General features: G+C 47.9%; 1 protein-coding gene across 10 annotated transcripts in view; it reads right to left on the reverse strand.

The window, feature by feature from the left end:
• DOP1B (DOP1 leucine zipper like protein B) overlaps nt 1-22315 on the reverse strand; it is a 108905-nt gene that overhangs the window by 43137 nt on the left and 43453 nt on the right. For all 10 annotated transcript variants that reach the window (XR_003792320.1, XR_003792321.1, XR_003792322.1 and 7 more), the window contains 10 exons: nt 22179-22293; nt 19441-19561; nt 16352-16471; nt 13963-14065; nt 13047-13238; nt 9880-10564; nt 7363-7634; nt 2172-2324; nt 1035-1135; nt 143-333 (listed from right to left, as the gene is read on the reverse strand). Coding sequence is in view for 6 of the 10 variants with exons in the window: in XM_029214252.1 (XP_029070085.1) it covers nt 143-333; nt 1035-1135; nt 2172-2324; nt 7363-7634; nt 9880-10564; nt 13047-13238; nt 13963-14065; nt 16352-16471; nt 19441-19561; nt 22179-22293 (2053 nt within the window). In the remaining 4 variants the exon portion in view is untranslated. The remainder of the gene's footprint in view (nt 1-142; nt 334-1034; nt 1136-2171; nt 2325-7362; nt 7635-9879; nt 10565-13046; nt 13239-13962; nt 14066-16351; nt 16472-19440; nt 19562-22178; nt 22294-22315) is intronic.

The following is a 22315-nucleotide window of genomic DNA, read 5'->3' on the forward strand; positions in this document are numbered from 1 at the left end:
TACAAAGTACCTTCATACCTTCTGAATGTGGCAAAACCACCAGGGAGTTCTAAGTGCCTTGCTGCTGCACCAGGCAGCTGGGGTCCACCCCTTCCTGCCCCAGGGACAGAGAGTTGGCCTGGCCTGCGCGCCGCGTGCTCACCCGTTGAGCTCTCCTGCTTGAGGCAGTGAATGGAGGCCCTCTGGGTTTTGGGCTCAAGCAGGAGTAGCAGCACGGGCTCCAGGATGCGGGCCACGTCGCCGAGGGAGAGCGCCCGCACCAGCCAGCCCTGGGCGGTGGCCCCGATGGCGCCGTCTGTGCAGGCCAGGCTGTCGAGCACGACGAACAGGGACCTGTGGGGGGATGCGAACCGTCAGGGCGGCTGGGACGCCCTCGGGGAGCTTCACCTGGCCTGGGCTTCCTGACCCAGGCAGACGAGGACCAGGGACGTTAACCCTGCTCTCAGCTAGAGTCTCTGGGGTGGGGTGGGGGGGAGCTTTTAAAATCCCGATGCCCAGGCCTCACCCCAAATGGTGGGGGGGGGAGGAGGTACCAGAATCAGCTGGCATCTCTCTAAGGCTGTGTGTCTGACCCCCGCATCTAGAGCTCCGGAAATAAGGTGGGGGATTTTCAAAAACCAGTGTAGAACAGAATGCGCCTACGATACAGTTCACGTCTTCAGCATGTGGTTGAGGACATCGCAGGTGCACACACCCAGTGTGGCTGCCACCCGAGTCAAGATCTAGCCCATCTTCATCTCCCTACCAAGCCCCCTCGGGGGGCACGTTCTACCAGCTCCTCAGGTGAGTCTGAGGCACGTGGGGCTTTCTCCTCCCTCCAAGGCCAAATTAAGCAAACTCCTCCCAGGTATTCACACCCGTCTGGCCGGAATTCACTTAGGGGATCACAGGAATCGTTCGCTCTGCATCAAGAACATGGGGTCAGGTTTTCCACTGCGCACATCTCCCTCTCCCCAGCCCGACACACTGACCCGGCACCTCTGCAAAGTGTCCCTGTGCTTTTAAGGGTAAGTTATAAAAAAGTCCCCCGTCACCTGTCAAAGGAGCGATTGTGAGATGTCACTCGACTGCCTTGGATCTCTCTCGTCAGGTGCCAGATGACGGAAAATCGAAACAGAGCTTCCAGTCTCGTGCCCTCGAGCAGGAAAGAAACGGGAGTGAGGGGCCTGATTTCCTAGCAGAGCACTGCTCTCAGAGGCAGTAAACCCATTTAAGTAACAAACGAGCTCAGCGGAGAGGCAGCGACCCAGGCGGAGATGCTGGAGTCTCATCAGTGCCTGGTGTCCGATGGCGCTTGCAAGTGCCTTCCTTGCTCCCACTAACACAGGTGTGCTTTCCGGGGAGTGCATATTCCAGACTCAGCGTCAGCCCGAGTCTGGGGTCACACCTAGGCCTGTGGCTGAAGGAAAACACAGAGCACAGCCTTCTCATGGCCTTTGGCAGTGCCGGGCTGAATGGCTTAGAGAACAGGACACGACAGCAAAGCAGAGCCAGCCAGGGCTTCCAAGGCGACACATTCTCCATGACTGCCTACTTCACTGAGAACTCTAGAAGCCCTGCAGGCATCATGGGAGCCTGGGCAGATTTCCCTGGTGAGCCTTAATATGACACAGGGGATAGCTCGTGCTTCTGGAGGCCTTCCAGTCCTGAAATTATTAATGTATTAAAATGTTACTAATGTGGACTTCCCTGGTGGCGCAGTGGTTAAGAATCCTCCTGCCAGTGCAGGGGACAGGGGTTGGAGCCCTGGTCTGGGAAGATCCCACATGCCGCAGAGCAACTAAGCACATGCACCACAGCTACTGAGCCTGCACTCTAGAGCCCGCGTGCCACAACTACTGAGCCTGCATGCCTAGAGCCCGTGCTCTGCAACAAGAGAAGCATGGGTGAGAGGCCCATGTACCAGGCATGGGTGAGAGAAGCATGGGTGAGAGGCCCATGTACCAGGGCGAGGACTGGCCCCTGCTCGCCACAACTAGAGAAAGGCTGCGCGCAGCAGCGAAGACCCAACACAGGCAAAAAAAAAAAATGTCACTAGTGCCATAGGCCTGCCCGTTAATCAGGATGTCCACTGAGCCCCAGAAAGACTCCGACCAGATATAGGTAAGTCTGCCTGGGCTCACGGTGTCAGGACCGATGTCAGACGGAGGTTGTCGGCTGCAAAGACTCACCTTGTCAGGGTGCAGGAGAGCATGACAGACGATGTCCTCGCAGATGCTGGCTGTCGGGGCCAGGCAGTGCAGGCGGTAGAACAACTCCACACACGTGACGTGATGCTCCTGGGTCTCCTTGTTCAGCTGATTCCAAAGCACGTGAGCCACCCTCTGGACGGAGGGGAGACAGTGTGAGCACAGGCAGCTCCCGCCCACTTCCTCCTTGTGGCAGCCCAGTCCCGGCCCCCAGGTACTGGCTTCTGCCTACATTTGCTATGGGAGAGTCCTCAATACACAAAGAACCACCACCACCAAGCAGAACAAAGCGAAGCAAACCCAAACCACATTACAGACCCCTCAGGAGTCATCCGGGCAAGGGCAACGTTATAGGTTAAACTTGGATGTCTGAGACTAGCTCAGGACACTGCAGCTCTTGCCCAGACCTTCACTTGCAGAGGGGAATCATCTGGAAGCAAGAACCTATCAGCTGAGGCATCCTTTCAACAAGCATACACCAAGGCTCCCTACATGCCAGCACTGGGGTTCCAGAGACGGACCCTCTAGGAAGTTTGGTGGATTTGCGGTGGTCGCTATCCTGAGATAGACACCATAGGACCTTACCACCTAGGGTTGGCTCAAACTGGCGTTCAGCTTTCATTCCCCAAACTTGTTTGTTCCCATTTCTGTGCACAACGCTGTGGCAGATGCCCTGGCTCACCTTCAGGGCACAAATTGTATCCCAAATAGAGTCCTTCATCTCCCCAGCCCTGAACTCAGCGCTTTAAACATGAGGTCTGCAAGTGGCTGCAGCCCCTCCCCAAGCCCCAGGGAGCACGGCAGGTGCCTGACCCAACCACAGTGAGACTCAAAAGGAGGGCTGGTGGCCACTTCCGGGAGCGGAATTTCTGAAGGCATTCTTCCAGGTCGTGGAAAAAGATGATGTGTCACAGATTATAACTTTTTATAATGTACATCTTAGATCAGAGAACTTCTTTTGGCTCATTTATTTCTCTTGAACAAAACTGTCTTCTCTGCACAGATCAAATTAACCACTGACTGGTTTGAGCCACTAACCATTATTTATTTTTTTATCTAAGGGACCATGATTTCCAATTAACAAGTTACATGTAAACTTTTGATACAAAACTTTCGACTAAGAGTCCCCTTACGTGCAGTCCCTACGGCAAATTTATGAGTAAGATGCTCCACCTGGAAGGTTTAAAGTTTTTTTTGGAGGGTTTCTGAGACTTGATACTGATCACAAAAACACACCTGCTCCTTCATCTGTCTTAGCCTTCTCAATCCCTATGTTCTGGACGTTTTATTAGTGGTTGGCAATCTACCTTACAACCTAGAAAGGGCAGGGTATTCTTGGGATATCTGACCTTATCCTCATTTGCACTGTGTGCAGAAGGAAAGCTGGTAGGTGAGCCATTCCATGGGAATGAGAAAAAGGCTAGAGGATGTGGAACCAGCCCAACACCTGGAATCCAAGAACCTGGGGCACATCCTGGCTACTTGTGCAGGTTGCATTTCCACTCCTAATTCCAGCATCTCAATGTGGGCAGGTACCAGCCACACCCAGCTCTTGAGAACCTGATAATATATAACCGTATGCTCTGGTGCTTGGCAAGTAGTAGATACTCAGGTATGTACTAAATCTGAGTCAAAATAAAAATCCAGGCTTTGGAAAGAACTCATAAAAGTACACTTCACACCAAACAAGAGGAAAGTATTGAGTGCTACCATTTTTACTCTATTAATAGCTTTCCAAGGAGTCACAGGCTCAATTCTTTCTTCTCTTTCCTTCTCTGTGCCTGCGAGGTAATTATGTCAAGCTTTGTGATGTGCGCAGGACCAGGGAAGATCTGCCCAGTCACTGTGCTTACGGTTGGCACTGTTCCTGGTTCCAAGTTCTACAGATTCAAGATCTTTACTGTGACTCAAGTTTGGTAAGAAGGAGACGGAGAATGAGGGGCAGAAGCTGAAGAGCAATTAAATCCAGGATCTGCCAGGACCCAACATCGTAAATGGGGCTCGACTGCAGACTGTGGACCCTCTACCAGCAAAACCACCATTGTAAGGTCGGATCTTAACAAACGGCACCGCGAAACAGAGGAAAGCTTCAAGTGAGCTTTATTAGGGAGCGCTCCCAGGCGAGGTTCACTGGTCCGAGAGAAAGGGGGCCAGAGAAGTCGCACCCGGGCGAGGGTTGGGCAAGACTTTATAGGGGAAGAACGGAAAGTGGTGTGGTGAATCTGGGAGGGCGCAGGGTATTCCTTATTTGGTGGTCTTTTCGGGTATCCTGGGGGACCGTTAGTCCCGCCCCTCGAAAGGCGGGAAGGCTGGGCTGGGTTCAAAGTCCCCAGGTCAGTTCCTGGAACTGGGTGGTCCGGAGAATTTCGGTCTGATGCAACCTGTGAATCTGATTGTGTTCCCCTGCCTCGGGCCAGTTGGCCTTACAACCATAACCAGTGAAGATTATAAAAAAAAAAATTAAACAGCCAGCCATTTAGAGCTGCTGGAAATTATCCGACGGAAATTATCAAGAGAAGAAGAAACACTCAAGAAAGTCTACGAAAATTCCAGTACAAGTAGCAATAGTCTCTGCCACTTGAACCATGACCCCTATCCACCTCTCAATCAAGCTTGGCTTGGCAGGGTGTGGCCAAGAAGACGGGCACCCCCTCCTTCCAGCTCCCAGTCGAAGGCTTCTGCATCTCCCTGGGAGGAACAGGCCACCGGCATTTTACTCCTCTGCCCCAACTCTTCCATGGAGGCTCTATCCACAGCAGGCTGAGAATACTGGGGTCCAGATCATTCTTGCTCCAGTTTGCTTGTAAGGGAAAAGTTACAGCTAGGAGAGGAAAAGAGGCACACTCAGAAGACCAGAGGCTAGCACCCTTACCCAGCACCCAGTAGGGATATCGCACCAAGAAAAACAGACAACTGTCCCAGTCGCAGCTCTTCCTGTGCAATAACATTCAGAGAATTTGCCCAGCGGGAGAGGCAAGCCCTAAAACAGAGTTGCATAGCTCTCTATAAGGGAAAGGAGTCTATTTGGAACAGAGCACAGGTGTATGTTCAAGTCCAGGAGTGCTTTCCAAAACAACAGAGATTTTGGTGGTAAGCAATTAAGAGGAGGCTGGTAGCTCCACGACAGCAACAAGCTAAACCACAGGCCTGCTCATTTACCAGAAATAACCAGGGAAACAGAGAGCTAGGAAAAATCCTCCTGTGTCAAAACAAATCTCAAAGACTGGCCTCAAAAAACTACCTGAGAGAGGGGTGTAAATTTCACTGGATCAGACTGTGGAGTAATTTATGCCCCAGGGCATTGTTGAAAACAATAGAGCAATCAGCCAGTGATTAGTGGAGCTTAACATCTGGGTGTGATACCAACAGAGATTAACAGAGGCCAGACAGTCAATGAGAATAGAAAGCAGAGGGTCAAGGAGAATCTTGCTAAGATCGCTAACATCTCAGACTGGCTGCACATTCCTAAGGCTGAACCCTCCAAGGAGCAGCGCCAAAGGCCTCACACTGCAGGGGAAACAGACATCACTACAACAGTCAAGTCACTAAACAAACAAAAAAGACAAGAAGTCACTGGTGGGGTGGGAGGGAGGTGCCAGAGTACAACTTTACAACAATATGTTACCTAAAACGTCCAGTCTTCAATAAAGACTATAAGACATGCAAAGATACAAGGAAACGTGACCCATACGTTTGGAAGAGGAATACAGCTATTCAAGAGGGATGTTTCTATATCTCACTGGAGTTTAGTATGAATGTGAAGTCAATTCTGATAAGATGTATATGGTAAACCTTAGAGTAACCACCAAAAAAAAGTAACTCCCAAAATATATTGAAAAAGTCATCAAGGAAATTAAAATATTACACTGGAAAATATTCACTTAATGAAAAAGAAAGTAGTAAAAGGGAAATAGGTGGAAAAAAGATATGACATATAGAAAACAAGGAATATAATAAAAACCATTGAAATGTGTGCTTTAAATGAATGAATTATATGTAAATGATGCTTTTTTTGTTTTGTTTTGTTTTTAAAAAAAAGGAAACAAAGCTGAGACGTGGCCTCAATTACATGACTTGCTTGATAGATAGAGCTCATCTCCAATAGGTGAAAAGCCAGCCCATTTCAAAAGCCTTTCAGAGGACGGGCTGTCAAGACCTGAAAGGACAGTTTAATTCCAGTACCTCATCCCCACATACAACATCTAAAATGTCTCTTCCTTAGCATCTCCGAATTTGCAGGGCATCTGCTGTCCTGACCACCTGCAGGGGAAATGTGTTCCATCTACAGGCCCCAGTGAGTGGGCTGGTCCCTGTCTATACCACACGACCACTTCCCCCTGGCCTGCGTCACTGCTGTCTGTGGTCGACTGGACGGCAGAAGGCACCTGACCCAAGGGTGCCCCGCTGACTGCCTATTTAATAGCCTTGACCAGTTAGTTCAGAATTGTTAGAAAGTGATACAACTGTCATTAGCTATGAGAATCAAGCCTGAGGGTCCTGAGGCAGACTGAAGGTCAAGTGGCAACCAAGTTAGGTCCTGGTTGGCAGGGAGATGTGCAGAGCAAGCAGCCTCGGGACCTGACAGCTTCCCAGGTGAGACCCCGTGAGACCCAGCTGTATTCCACTCCCGCCCTTGGACTTCCATGGGCTCCCCTACCTTTATAATAAACCTCACTTTTATTTTCATGAGCTAGCTGGAGTATCTTTCAGCTTCTTGCAATTAAATGAGCCCTATACTACCTTATTTTCTTACTCTGTCCCCCCAAAAGATGGACAACACCTGCTCACCATCTTCAGCAACAATCATTCTTACACTTGACACGAACTAAGTTTTCCTTGAGGCTAAATAACCTCAAAGCCTCTAACCTCACAAATTAGGACAGAGTCTCTTTTTCTGTATATTTAGATAACTTAGGAATCCTGCCAGACGGAGTCCGGTCAGCCTAAAACTGAACGCAAATATTACTGAACACTTGCTGCGGGGACAGACACTGTGCCAGGAGCCTGGGTTAGAGAGGACAAGGCAGGCAAGGTCTCCAGCCACCCTCACCGGCTGCCACCCAAGGCACCATATTCTTTGTCACCACCGCTACACCTTGTGGGACAACTTCAAATAAAGAGTCTGGGAAAAGGGTCCCAGGGTCCCAGCTACCCTCCTCTGGATGGGAAATACCTGATAGAAGTCTGTTTTCTCTGCGATGACTTTCAATATTCCTGGAGCAATGGGAGGAACTGTCACCATCTGTAGCTTGCTGAAAAATGGGTTGTGTCCGGAGCTTTTATAGCGTTTCACTTTGTCTTCAATGACAAGTGCTAGGGACAGGGAGTGGTTTATCACTTCGAGCAGGGTGGAGATGGCCACATCCCGGAGGTAGCTGTCAGTCACACAGCAGCAAATGGTCATCAGGGATTTCAGCCAAGACGGAAAACTGGAATCACCAGCTCCTGGAAGGAAGCCAACCAGAGAGGACAGAGAGAGACAGACAAAACCTCATGAAACTCGCTCACCAACCTGAGAGCCAGTCTCTAAGACGTTTAGATCCGGGAAGTCACCTGGACAGCAGTGTGATAACCTTCTGGTGGTGACAGGATGCGCTGTGCCCATTCAGGGCCAGAGGACAAATGAGACCAAGTCTGGTTTCATGCGCTTGTCAGATTATTCAAATTCTGCAAAGGTCGGTCTCAGGGTTTTGAAATGATTCGAAATGTTTGTTTTCGTGTCATTAAAAATTTTTTTAAATATAGTAAAATTTGAGTTAAAAAACTTTTTTTTTTTTTGAAATTTACACAGAGTCAAAATCACATTTTTTTTTTGGTACAGAGTTCAAAATGTGTTTTCAAAGCCCTGTTGGTGGCAGGGCACATGCCATTAGCTTTAAAAGAGGCCGAAAATATACTGAAGCTATCAATTCTAAATGCATTTCTTCCAAGTATACTGTCATTTGCAGTTCATGAGCCAAGAGACAAATTGCATGGGACGTCTAAGGTAATGCCAAGTGGAGAAATCTTCACCCTCTGCTCCCACCAACTTAATCACTCTTTCTTCTTTTCCACTTTTTCCTCCATCCCTTTTTTCTTTCAAGTGTTCACTGCCTGCAATGGACCCAGCTGTGTCTGCCCAACATTCCCACGTTGAAGCCCTCACTCCCAATGTGATGGTATTTGGAGGTGGGGCTTAGGGGAGGTGATTAGGTCTAGATGAGGTCCTGAGTGTGCAGCCTTCAGGATGGGACTGGTGCCCTTCTAAGAAGAGACAACAGAGAGAGCCCCCTACTGCTGCCCCCCAGCCAGGACGTGAACATACGGTGAGAAGGTGGCAGTCTATAACCAAGGGGAGAGCTCTCACCAGAAACTGACTATGCTGGCACCCTGATCTCAAACTTCTAGACCCAGAGCTGTGAGAAAATAAATTGCTTTTGTTTAAGCTCCCCAGCCTACGGCAGTTTGTTATGGCAGCCCGAGCTAAGATGCTGCCTGTTATGGGTTGAACTGTGTCCTCGTAAAAATTCTTATGTTGAAGTCCTAACCCCTTAGAATGGGACCCTATTGGGAAATAGGTCATGCAGATGTCATTAATTAAAATGAGGTCATGGGGAGTTCCCTGGTGGTCCAGTGGTTAGGACGTGGAGCTTTCACTGCCGTGGGCCCAGGTTCAATCCCTGGCCAAGGAAGAGACAAGATCCCGCAGCTGCGTGGCCAAATAAATAAATATTGAATAAACTAAAATGAGCAGAGTGGGCCCCAAACCCAATATAACAGGTGCCTTATAGAAGGGAAATTTGGACAAAGACATATACACAGGAAGAACACCATGGAAAGATCAGAGTTGGGCTGCCACAAGCCCAGGAACTACCAGAGGCTAAAGGAGGCTTGAACACATCCTTCCCCAGCACCTTCCGAGGGAGTATGGCCTTGCCAACACGTGGACCTCAGACTCTGGCCTCCCGACCCATGAGACAATCCATTTCTATTGTTTAAGCCACTTAGTTGTGATACTTTGTTATGGCAGCCCTAGCAAACTAATATGTAAAGCTTTAAGAGCAGGTCTCACGAAAGAGTCTAGTTACTGACTACCATAAGCACCTTTAATGTGCCAGACTTTATTTTTCTTTTTTCTGTGGCGATGCCCCGTAGCATGTGGGATCTTGGCTCCCCAACCAAGGATGGAACCCGTGCCCCCCGCAGCAGGAGTGCGGAGTCTTAACCACTGGACTGCCGGGGAAGTCCCAGTCCCAGACCTTTTGACGGGCTTTGCTAGACACCCCTAGTTTAAAAATACAGACCCCGGGGCTTCCCTGGTGGCGCAGTGGTTGAGAGTCCGCCTGCCGATGCAGGGGACACGGGTTCATGACCCAGTCCGGGAAGATCCCACGTGTCACAGAGCGGCTGGGCCCGTGAGCCATGGCCGCTGAGCCTGCGCGTCCGGAGCCTGTGCTCCGCGACGGGAGAGGCCACAGCAGTGAGAGGTCCGCGTACCGCAAAAAAAAAAAAAAAAAAATACAGACCCCGCCTCATCAATTTCCCATCTGGTGAGACAAATCCAAACCACACAGGCTAACTACAAAACCAGGAAGGAAACAAACGTGCACACAGTTCCTTCTCGGCCGCTGTGATTTTAGCTCGTCTCTAAACCTCCACTGCCCGAGTCCCAAGGCTCCTCCACGGGACTCTAGCTGGGCTGCCCTCTTACCCAGCAGCTGGAAGAGCGCGTCGCAGAGCTGCTCGGTCTCCTCCTGGGACAGGTACACGGGGAAGGTGGCGCAGTCCAGCAGCAGGTGGCAGGCTGCGGCGAAGGCCTCCCTGCAGCCCTCCCTCGGGCTCCCCGGGTCAAGGACCACCTGGTCCACGGCCCACTCCTCCCGCCCCTTGCGGCCAGGGCTGCTGGGCAGAGGCGAGGGCGTCTCCAAGCTCTTTGTCTTGAATGGAGACCCTCGCACCGTGAACAGGTCTGAGAGCATCTGCCTGAACTGGGGCCCGCCGAGGGGCTTGGCCTCCCACGAGCTCTTCCTCCCCGAGTCGCTGCCCGCCATGCCCCGCACCCCACCCTCCTCCCTCGGGCCTGCGGGCTCTGCCGACTTGGTTTCTTCTCCGGATGCCGTCAGCTGCGCTCCAAAAATGTTCTTGTGGGCAAAGTTGGCAATTAGCTCCTGGAGGCAAAGAAACGTCCTCTGCATGCTGCCGCCCTTCTTCCAGACGTCCTCTTTGTCCGGAGAAACCCTGGGAACCCTCAGGTGCTCAGAGAGCTCTGGCGACGAAGCACTGAGGCCGATGCCACTGTCTTCCGATTTAAGCGGAGGAAATGGAGCATCTTCATCACCAGGAAGCACTGCGTTTGTGCCTAAAATTACTTCACTGTTTTCACCTTTGAATGGACTCTGCAAAAAATGGAAGTTTGTACCGTGTATCTCGAAAGACCAAGGGATTCAAACATCAACTGAATCAGGCTACGAACGCGTCCTCCCTGCTTTTCAAAATCACAGTTCTCTACCCCGAGAGGATCCCTGTGTACACGTGTATAATGCAATGGAGAGGGCACGCAGCGGGCAGGAGAAAGGCGGCCGGCCCAGCGAGGCGGCTGACCAAGCCCTGTGCTCTGTGGGTGGGCTGGCTTTGAGCCCACTTTATTTATTTAGGCCCTTCAGGGTCCAACAGGGTTATTTAAAAACAGCTTCTGCCAGATGTAAAAAGATGAATGAGGAAACTGGGCTGAGTGTAAAATAAAGGCACAAAGGAATGAAACAAGAGGAGACAGCTAGAACAAAGTGTTTACCCCCGTACATGTTTTACACATACACATATATATGCGTATATATATTCTGTGGCTTTTCCAAAAGGATGACACTTCAACCTTTAATGAATCAACCTCTCATACTGTTACTCAGCTTATATGGCATTAAACTGAAAACTTTTCAGCATTTGACCCACTGTGCTCTTTGGGGAAGACTGAGACAGTATCACACAATTTTAGAAACATACTGTTATTTATATTTGTACACTACACATGCTTAAACTTTTTATCTTACAACCTTTTTAGGATATTTTTTTCCAACAGCTGTAACAGCTAGGAAAAAAGAAGAAAAAAAAAAAAAGACTAACTTAGAGAATGAAGCAACAGCCTGTAATTAATTTGCAAACTGAGATGCAAGCCCCATAGGGCAGGCATCTGCCCCCAGCACTAACCAACACACACAGCTGTCTTTGAGGAATGCTTCGCTTTTTTAGTCTGTTTGCACACCTGTCTGCCATTGCACCAAATGGATTTCAAGGGCAGAATTTTCAAATCCCTAAACAAAGTAGAAAATAAAAATAATTCAAAGACCATGGGCCGGGGCTTCCCTGGTGGCGCAGTGGTTGAGAGTCCGCCTGCCAATGCAGGGGACGCGGGTTCGTGCCCCAGTCCGGGAGGATCCCTCATGCCACGGAGCGGCTGGGCCCGTGAGCCATGGCCGCTGAGCCTGCGCGTCCAGAGCCTGTGCTCTGCAGTGGGAGAGGCCGCAGCAGTGAGAGGCTCGCGTACCGCAAAAAAAAAAAAAAAAAAAAGACCATGGGCCTCAGACTGCTTGTGGAACCATAACTCTTACAGTCTTTTTGGAGGACAATTTGGTAGCATCTTTCTAAGGTAAGACATGGGTTTGACTGCAACCCATTTCTATAAACTGATCCCTCAGAAACACCTGCAGCCCTGAGAACAGGTTGTGCGAAGACGCTGAGTGCAGCACTGTAACAGTGAAAAACTAGAAATAACCAAAATAACCTCGATAGGGGAAGAGGTGAAGAAATTTAAAGCCATACCATAGACTCTCATGCAGAAATGAGAAAAGAGTAAGATACCTCTGTGAACACAGATATGGAAAGATGTCCTCCAAATAGTGTTTGGATGAAAACCAAAGTGAATCAGGGAATAATGTATGTCATGGGTTGAACTGCGTTCCCTAAAAAGATGTTGAACTCCTAACCTCCAGCATCTGTGACCTTATTTGGAAATAGGGTCCTTGTAGATGATCAAGTAAGTGAGGTCGTCAGGGTGGGTCCTAATCCAATATGACGAGTGTCCTTATAAAAAGGTGAAATTTGGACACACACATATGCGCACAGGGAAGATGCCCTGTGAAGAGGAAGGCTGCAATTGGGGAGGTGCGTCCATAAGCCCAGGAACACCAAAGACCGCCAGTGAAACACCAGAAGACAGGCAAGATGCATGGAATGGAGTCTCCCTCACAGCCGCACAAGGAACCACCCTGCTCACACCTTAATCTCGGACATCTGGCCTCCAGAACTGTGAGACAATAACTTTCTGTTATTTTGTCACCCAGTGTGGCACTTTGTTACGGCAGCCCCAGGGACTACTCTCTCACTTATATGAAAAAAAAAAATCAGGGCTTCCCTGGTGGCGCAGTGGTTGAGAGTCCGCCTGCCGATGCAGGGGACACAGGTTTGTGGCCCGGTCCGGGAAGATCCCACATGCCGCAGAGCGGCTGGGCCCGTGAGACATGGCTGCTGAGCCTGCGCGTCCGGAGCCTGTGCTCCGCAACGGGAGAGGCCACAACAGTGAAAGGCCCGCTACCACAAAAAAAAACAAAAAACAAAATTACATGTATACAAACATACACATAGAAAGGTCTGGATGGTGAGCTATGTCTAACCATTAGCTTAGTGATGGGCTTTAGCAGGAAGTAGCAGGGCAGAGGGTGAAACGACTGGGGGCTGCTCCTACACTAAAAGTTTTTATTAAGTGTGTGAGGATTTTAGAAGCGTGTTTTAGATATTACCGATATATCTTCTAGTCTTTATCCCTACGCGGGAAGGTACAAGGTTCCTTCAGCCCAGAGAACCACTTCGGCTCCTCCCAGCACGTACCAAGCTTCCACTTGCAGGCTCCGTGTCCAGGTAGGAAGGTGGCATCTGGACCTTACTGAGCACTTTGAAACATGTCTTCAAGGCGTGCGTGAGTTCAGGTAAGCTTAGCGCCTCCATTTCCTTGGCCAGAGACTGCACCAGGCAGCCAAGCACCTGAGGGAGGTACTGGGTTTGCACCTCAGAGTAAAGTTCCTGTGAAACAGAGACACGGGTTTAATGTGTAACCAGTAGAAAATTCAAATTTTTTTTTACAGCATAAGTTTGTTTCACATTAATTCCCAAATCAGAAAACAAAATAATATTTCTTTTTGATCTAAATAAATCAATGGACGTTCTTCCTCTCCTCTCAGGTGGCTTTCCTCTTTCTAGCAGAAAATAATCACCACATTTATTTCTATATTAAAGAAATCAATTTCTTTTGAGAAAATTAGCCAAGGGTGTCACTTTAGCTAAGAAATGTATTTACTCTCTGGGACTTCCCTGGCAAGCCAGTGGTTAAGACTTTGTGCTTCCACCGCAGGGGGCACAGGTTCCATCCCTGGTCAGGGAACGAAGATCCTGCGTGCCGCGCAACACGGCCAAATGAATAAAAATTTTAAAAAAGGACATACATTAACTCTCACTCTTAAATAACTGTCGTTATTTAGGATGGATGACACTCAGCTCATCATCTGGTTTCCATGACTTCAGCTCAGCTTACAACTGGCTCAAAAGTTATAACCCCTTATATTAAAAGGACCTAAAAGAGACAACATCCAGCTACATCTTCCATGCTGAAACACACATTAACACAGTGCTATGTATTTAGGTAAAACTACTTCTTCAGTAAGTTTAGGTTCATAAAAAGGCCAACAACACTAATCAGAATGTAAGTAACAGCCAGCACTGGGCCATCTCCTTAGAGCAAAGGACCTACCAGGGGGATCACGTCCAGGAGGAACACAAGGAGGGTGCAGAGCTCCGAGACTGTCGGGGGGGCGCCGACGCGTCTCCCGGCAGCGTGACTCTGCTTTGCGGGTCTGCGTGAGTCGCAGGAAAGAAAAACAACTCTCTTATAATAATTTCAAGCGTTTCCTATGATTTCCAATAAAGTTGCTTATTCTATTCCACCCATAATGAAAGACAGCTCCTGCAGTTCTAATAATGAAGCTTTGGTGCCAAAAACTATCTAACATAGACAAGTGTCAATAAGTCTTGAATCTGCTTGTCTCCAAAACAGGTTCACTCTGACTTGAACTTCATCAGATCAGGTGAGGGTGGTCCATGCCCACGTGGGATTCCCTACCCAGCAGATCTGGAGCTACCAACAGCAACAATTCCAGGCCCCCAGCCCCAAACCAAAGGCATGTTCCCGGGGAAAGGGCCTGGTGACAGAATGCAGGACAGCTGTTCAACTTGCTGTCAGAGCAACCAGAGACAGCTCCCTGCATGTCACCAGGAGCTCATCCCCACGAGCTGCTTAGAATTTCTCAGCTCCCACAGAGAAGTGTAACTCCACTGGGCTTATCTTATTCTCAAGCTCAACACTTCCTTTTCAAGAAGTAGGCAACTGGATACGTAAGTTAAAAAGTCAACATACTAGTTCCCAAAACAGTAATTTTGGATTCGTCTAGCTATCACAGTACAATTCAACCTGAGTTAATTTTCTTCATTGTAAATTATCGCTTAGTTATCTTGGCATTTATCTTGGTAAGGGACGGAAGAACTGTAACCACTACATCTGGGAGATTCTGCTGCTGGGTGCCTGCTCTAAAGAGACCCATGTATCTGTGTGTAAAGAGACAGGACCAACACAGTCATCAGGGTACTATTTGCAACAATGAAAAGACTGAAACTGGTTTATTCACACACTGGACTACTATAGCTAAGGTGAATGAACTAGGTGTATATAAATCTCCACAGGGCTGTGGACCACCCCCCACCCCCCAAAACAACACACTGCAAAAAGTTATATACAACTTGATAGTATTTATATAAAATTTGAACAGACAAAACAGACTATATCATTTCTGGATACACATGTTATAGAAACACAGGTATCACAGGACAGACATGAATTTCAGAACAGTGATGAAAGCTGGGATGAAAGGAGGGAAAAGTGCTGGGAAGGTGGGGAGTTAGCTCTATCTGGGTAGCAACATTTTACTCCTTTAATAAAAAAGATGTGAAAAACAATGATCAAGTGTGGTCTATAATTTCAGCAATGGGTGCGTGAGTGTCTGACGTCATTTCCCATCCTTTCTTACATTGGAATGTTTCATAGTTAATTTTTTTTTTTTTTTAAAGAAAGCACTCCTCGTAACTCTGAAATGGAACTAAGCTGACCAAAATACACTCTAGCCTCAGTATAACATGGCCTTGCTGTCCGCCGTGGATCCGATTACAATTAATTTACTCATCACAGGTTTGAACACCTGCTGGGGCCTGGCACCAGACGAGGCAAAGGGCATGGCAGGAGCAGCTGGGACATCGGGCACGCCTGGTTCTGATCTCAGCTGCTGCCGATCTGCTGTGCAATGTCACACAAGGTACTTCACATCTCTGAGCTCCTCTTTCTTATACGATGGATGGCCCTGCTTCTCCTGGGGGTGTCCAGGGGATGGCCCGCGGCAAACGTTAATAAGTTACGCTTTGATTACAGTTGCAGGTACTGAAGACATTGTGAGAACACAGAGCATTCCAAAGGACGTGACAAGAATGAAGTTTCACAGCATGACTCACAGGACAAAATGGGGTTTGAGAGATTACATCAGTCCTCCTTCACAGCGAAAATCACACAGGAAAGGACTCCACAGGAAAGTTTGCTGTCCTGAGCACGCCACCGCCAGCAATTTGGAGGTGGTGCAAGTGACCAGATTGACAGTGACGGGAGAGCCGATTGTAGTGGCTTAGAACATGAATGCTTTCATCTGAACAGTTACACACTAATTTCAGTAAGAATTTAAGATGACTGATGATTTCAAAAACACTCTTTCCAGTCCCAGGACCACAAAACTAAGCTTCTTGAAAAGATTAGCGCTCCAAGGGCACCATGCAAAGAAAGCCGATTAGATCGACCTAACCAGAAAATGCACAGACGAGTTTCTGAAGTTCGACTTTGATAAGGAGGCTTCGGTATCATGTGAACCTACTCAATGGCACTGTTTTTAGTTCTATTATGATTTTAAGTGAATTCAATCATGTACTCAGCAGAGACGACCCAGCGTTAGCGAGTTAAGTATAATCTGACCACAACAAGCGGCTACGAAACCATGACACCCTCAATTCCTTCCCACACGTTCACAAGCCCTGAACCGGAGACTTACCTAAAACAGTCCTCAAAGCACCTTGTCATGTAATCCCAGAGGAAGTCTGTACTTAGGGATGTGATGAGCAAATTCACTGTTTTAACAATCTCAGAGGCATTTCTGTTTTCTTTTATTGTACTGTAAAGGAAGAGGGATATTTGTAAATATATCTATGAAAACACCTGTATTACGGGAATGCCATGTCTGAAAAACGAATTCATTGTACCATTTACAACTTATTTCTAGAGAGACTGACAAACTCGGTTATAGATAAAAAGTATTACTGTTCTTATATAGGGAAGAGAATGCATTGTGCCATCCTAAACAGTATTTATACTGATCCATTCCCTCAGAAGTAAGCTTAAGAGCTATTGTAGGACTTCCCTGGTGGCGCAGTGGTTAAGAATCCGCCTGCCAATGCAGGGACACGGGTTCGAGCCCTGGTCCGCGAAGATCCCACATGTCGCAGAGCAACTAAGCCTGTGCACCACAACTACTGAGCCTGCGCTCTAGAGCCTGCAAGCCACAACTACTGAGCCCGTGCGCCACAACTACTAAGCCTGCACTCTAGAGCCCACAAGCCACAACTACTGAAGCCCGTGCACCTAGAGCCCGTGCTCCACAACAAGAGAAGCCACCGCAATGAGAAGCCCATGCACTGCAACGCAAGAGTAGCCCTTGCTCGTGGCAACTAGAGAAAGCCCTCACGCACCAACGAAGACCCAACACAGCCAAAAACAAATAAATAAATACGTAAATAAATTAAAGAAAAAAGAGCTATTGTAAAAAAGAATGTAATATGGAAAACCAGTTTTAGTCCAACCATAGGTAATTACATACACTATTGGTGGAATAACATAGTACAGCCATTTAGGAGGGAAATTTGGCTAACATTTAAATGCACATCTTCTATGACTCAGGAAATTTATTCTAGGGATTTATCCTACAGAAATCCTTGTAGAGGTACACAAAAATGTAGGCAAAGGGGGACTTCCTTGGTGGTCCAGTGTTAAGACACTGCACTTCCAATGCAGGGGGCATGGGTTCAATCCCTGGTCGGGGAACAAAGATCCCTCATGCTGCACAGCTCGGCCAGGAAAAAAAAAAAAAAAGATGTAGGCATAAGGATATCATGACAATGTCATTTCGAGGCAGGAGATAGATGGGCTCCAGGCTAGGCATTTACAACTGGCCTCCTGTTTACATTTGTTGGGGCAGGAAAAAGGTGGGCTTCAGGCTGGACACTTACAACTAGCCTCCTGTTTGCATTTCCTGAGACAGGAGATAGATGGGCTCCAGGTTAGGCCTTTACATCCAGCCTCCTGTTTGCACTTCGAAAGAGAAATAACAGCAGAAACAGAGTAAACAGCCAGGCTTTGTCTCCTGAGGACACTTTACCATAACAGTCATGGCAGGAACAGAGAGGGGCTAAACCCTGTCTGAGTAAAAGATGGAGAGGTCACATATTTCCCATCCTTGGGGCAAGGGAGACATGGCGTGTGCGCAGAAAGGCTCCTTGGCGGTCAGAAAGGAGGGGCCGCCACCCCACAATAGGTGATGCCAAGGCCCCCGCCACGGGCCTCTGGGCTGGAATCCGTCCTGGAAAAAAGCTGCACACACATATCGGGGAGGGTCCTAGGGCAGGTCAGGTGTGGAAAAAGAAACTTAAACGGTTTCTCTGTGTGCTCTCCCACTTGTCGTGCTGTGCCTCTAATAATAAACTTTGCACCTGCTTTTACAGTTTTTGCCTCCTTGAAACAGTCTTGCTTTCAAACGGAGGCAAGAGCCAGGGAAAATTTGAGTCTAGTCTCTTGCCCTTGCTGGTCTAGCGGCTAGGATTCCTGGTTTTCATCCAGGCTGCCCAGGTCCAATTCCTGGGCAGGGAACTAAGATCTTGCTTCAAGCCACCACTTACTGCTGCTGCCTCTCTGAGATCAATTTTAAAATATTGAAAAAGTGGAAACCGCCCAAAAGTCAATCAATAAGAGATTGGTCAATCAGTCAGGATTTCTTAAATAAGTGTAACTCCTTACTGAGGACTTAAAGGCAACCACAATCCTCCACAGGAGAAGAGTGTAGAGCTATTCACAACTTGCATTAAAAAAAAACAAACAGGCAACTAAACAGGTACTGTAACTCCACCTTAAAAATAAATGATAGACACCTGTGTACTTATGCACTGAAAATCTGAAAAGAAATACAAATGTTTTATGTTTTCTCTGAAGGGCAGTGGGGTTATGGATAATATCTTTTCCCTTGATGCCTTCAAATATTGGTATACTCTACCATGAAGATTATTACTTTCATATCAGGAAAACAATAAACTACTCTCATTCTGCTAGAAACAAGCAAACACTAAAGACTCTTGGTACACTTACAATTAATAAACCAGAAAAATCTTCTAACCGATTTAAATTTTTAATACACCCAATGCCGAGTCAGGGAACAATTAATAAACCAGAAAAATCTTCTAATCGATTTAAATTTTTAATACACCCAATGCCGAGTCAGGGAGAAGGAAATTATATTAAGAGTAAAGTAAAAAGGAAGAGGTTGTACTACCTTAGAAAGTACAAAGACAAAACAAAACACAGGGCTGATGGCTAACTACACACTTTAAGTTATCGCCACGTCTGCTGTCTCCCAAACCCCACTCACCCTGCCTCCAGGGCCCTAGAGAGCCTTCATGCCCCTGGGGTGCCCTCGCCTTGCTCCCTGCTACCCTTCTTCTGACTGGTCTCCTGAAGACTCACACCCACTCGCCCCACTTCCTGACCTGACCTCCCGCCGCCCCCCCCCCCCCCGTCACTCGCCACTTGTAAACCAGACCCAGTTGCCTTTGTTGAGCAACTTTTCACACCTGATCAGTAAATACGGTTTGTACTTCCCAGTGTGGGGCAGAGACAAGATCAAACTCCTTTTAATCATCACAATACTCGATGGGGAAGAGTCGATTCGTATCGATTAAGAGCACAGGTTATTCTAAGGCGTGGCCTGACCCTCTGCACCCCCACTTTCTCGAGCACTTCACAATTTATGGTAAACAGAGAAAAAAAATCATGGCATTAGGGAGGGAGGAAGAGTGAAGTTGGAAGCCCCACCCGTACCTTATCAGGGAATTTCCACTCTGAGTGTAGCTCAGTTTAAGATCAGAGCCGAGAGCAGCTCTGCAGTAAGAATAAAAGGCCCGGATGACTTCGAGAAACAAATTCTCAACAACTTGAGGCCCTGCAATTGAAAAGGAAATGTCCAGATAAATAAATTAATAATCAAAATGTTTTTTAAAAAATCCATTGTAAACCAGTGACAAACGTATAAAGCGTATTGAGAGTAACTCTATCTAACACATAGATAATTTATATAGTCTTAAATGTATGGAAACTTTAGTTGCGACAATGACACCTTTAGCTGGAGGAATAACATCTGACATTTCTGTAGCGCTTACTGTGTGCTGGCCACTGTTCTAAACATTCTATAACTATTAACTTATTTAATCCTCACAATAGCCACAGAACCAGGTATGCAATCAGGTAGGCTGTCCTGATTACAAGGGGACAAGAGGACTGAGGCCCAGAAGCTGAATAACTTGCCCCAGGAAGATTCTCAAAGGAGGCAGGGAGTGGGCTAAAAAAACGTGCACTGAAACTGCCTGGCCAGAGGCCGTCACTCCACAGAAGCACCAACAGAGTAGGGCAACTTCCTACTCTGAATTCTTTAACTGCTGAGCTAGAACGACACAAAAGAAATAACACCAACCCAGAAAAGCCTCAGATGGCACAAAAGAACTGGACCCTGCCCAATAGGCAGTTGGAAGGCGGCTGGACATTTCTGCTCCACAAACATCAACCAGCAGGCCTGAAGGGAGGGCGTGACTTCCCACTCATGTATTCAGAGGAATGAACACAGGATGATTCAGAGAAAACAAAAGCTCTGTCAAACAAGGAATCAGCAAATAATCTAAACTCTTACGCTTCCAAAGACAAAAGGTCTCTTTTCCACGATAAGCCCCAGGTGTATTTTATCTATAGCATAACACTGCCAAATGCTTTTTACTAGTGAAGGAAAGCTTGCGGTCAGGATTCCAGGGGAAGAAATGAGGACGTGGCTAAAGCCTGGTGGCCAAAGCACAGATAAGACTGACCTATGACCCTCCTATGCCTTCTAGTCTACATTATCAATCCACTCCTTTGCCCCTCAAGTGTGTCTTTCCTTGGAAAACTAAATGATCAGATAGGACGAATTTGCTGGGATGGGGCAGAAGCCTGCCATTCACACCCCCTCCAGAAAATATGACCTGGAGCCCAAGCTAGCTCAATGCTTTACTTGGCTCACGTCAAGGCCTTGACGTAAAACACCCATATCCAAGGGTGGAGCTTGGAGGCACAAAAGCTTCTTCGTGCTTTGACTTCAGTCAAGAGCAGCCAGGGCTGCACCTGTCCTGGTACCCAAGTTCACTGGTGTTACATGAGTAACATCTCGGGATGGGCCGTCCGAGTGCCATCAAGGAAGCATCAGAGTCCTGACAAAGAGGGCTCAGGCTCTGGAGTCAAATAGACTTCAGAGTTTGAGTCCCAGTTCCTGGGTGGCCCCTGGCAAATGACTTCGCCTTGCTCAACCTTAGTATCTCCCTCTGTAGAATGTGTACAATAAGAAAATCTACCCCAGGGTTGTTGGAGGTACAGAAGTATGCAAGGAGATGCGTATTAATGATGCACAAAATAACTGCTCAAAAAAATGTCACCATTATTATTAACAACAGTGAAAACACACCAGGACCTCAGTCTCCCTTCCGTCTCCCTCGACCAGAAGCCCTTGTTTCCCTTTGTACACCTAGAACCTAGCACCTTCCCTGCTGCACAGATGCCCCACGCCCGTCTCTTAATGCATAAACAAAGGGTCCCCATCCTGAGGCTAGAGGGAGGAGGAACTTAACGAACACCCTCAGCTCTCGTTCTCTGCAAACGGCGACCGGGCAGTGGGCACGTCCTGAGCGCTCAGATGATGCCATCAGGGATGAATCCCACGGAGAAGGGGGTTTCCTTCCCTGTTACCGTGTTGAAGGGATGAGATGTTGAGATCTTACAGTGAATGGATACTGAGGCAGTTCCTTTTTTTTTTTTTTTTGCGGTACGCGGGCCTCTCACTGTTGCGGCCTCTCTCGTTGCGGAGCACAGGCTACGGACGTGCAGGCTCAGCGGCCATGGCTCACGGGCCCAGCCGCTCTGCGGCATGTGGGATCTTCCCGGACTGGGGCACGAACCTGTGTCCCCTGCATCGGCAGGCGGACTCTCAACCATTGCGCCACCAGGAAAGCCCCAGTTTCTTTTTTTAAAGGAAGGGAGAGAAGGTCACTTTCCTCAATGGGTGCCCAGAAGACCACGGTATGTAAGGGGCGACCCTTTTGGAACCAGAGTCTAGTTCAAACCCCTTCATCTGACAGAGGAAAACAGTGAGGCCCAAACAGCAGAAGGGGCTTGCCCAGGGTCACAAGGCAAGAAGATGGAGGAACGTCCCCTATTTGCCTGAGAATACAATCAAGGCTCAGTTGAAGAAATGATTTGATTGAAGAAACGTTCTCACAAGGTCAGTACTGTACGTGCCCTACAGGCACGCACGCAGACGAGCACAACAGCTCAAAGGTATTATAATTTCTTCACAAAAATGTTCAAGTAATTGTGCAAAACTTTTAAGTGGTGCCCAGATGATGAAAACTGAAACACACAGCATGACTAAACTACTTCAAGATTCTGAACTTCCAAAGATTAAACTGTACTCTAAATAACTCATTGATTGTATCTCACCAGCATTTTAATGGTGTATGATGGTAAAGCTCATCTAATGTTACCTATTTCCGGCTTGTCAAGCAGACTGGTAAGGATGCGGAAAGGCTTCAGGTACATGTGGTGGCGTTCCTCTACGTCAGCATCAGGGAACTTCTGGTGCAGTATCTCAGCCAGACCCTATTTTTTTTTTTTAAAGCCA

This window comes from Monodon monoceros, unplaced genomic scaffold (genome assembly GCF_005190385.1).
Source record: "Monodon monoceros isolate NGI ecotype Baffin Bay Population unplaced genomic scaffold, NGI_Narwhal_1 Super_Scaffold_11, whole genome shotgun sequence".
NCBI lineage: Eukaryota > Metazoa > Chordata > Mammalia > Artiodactyla > Monodontidae > Monodon > Monodon monoceros.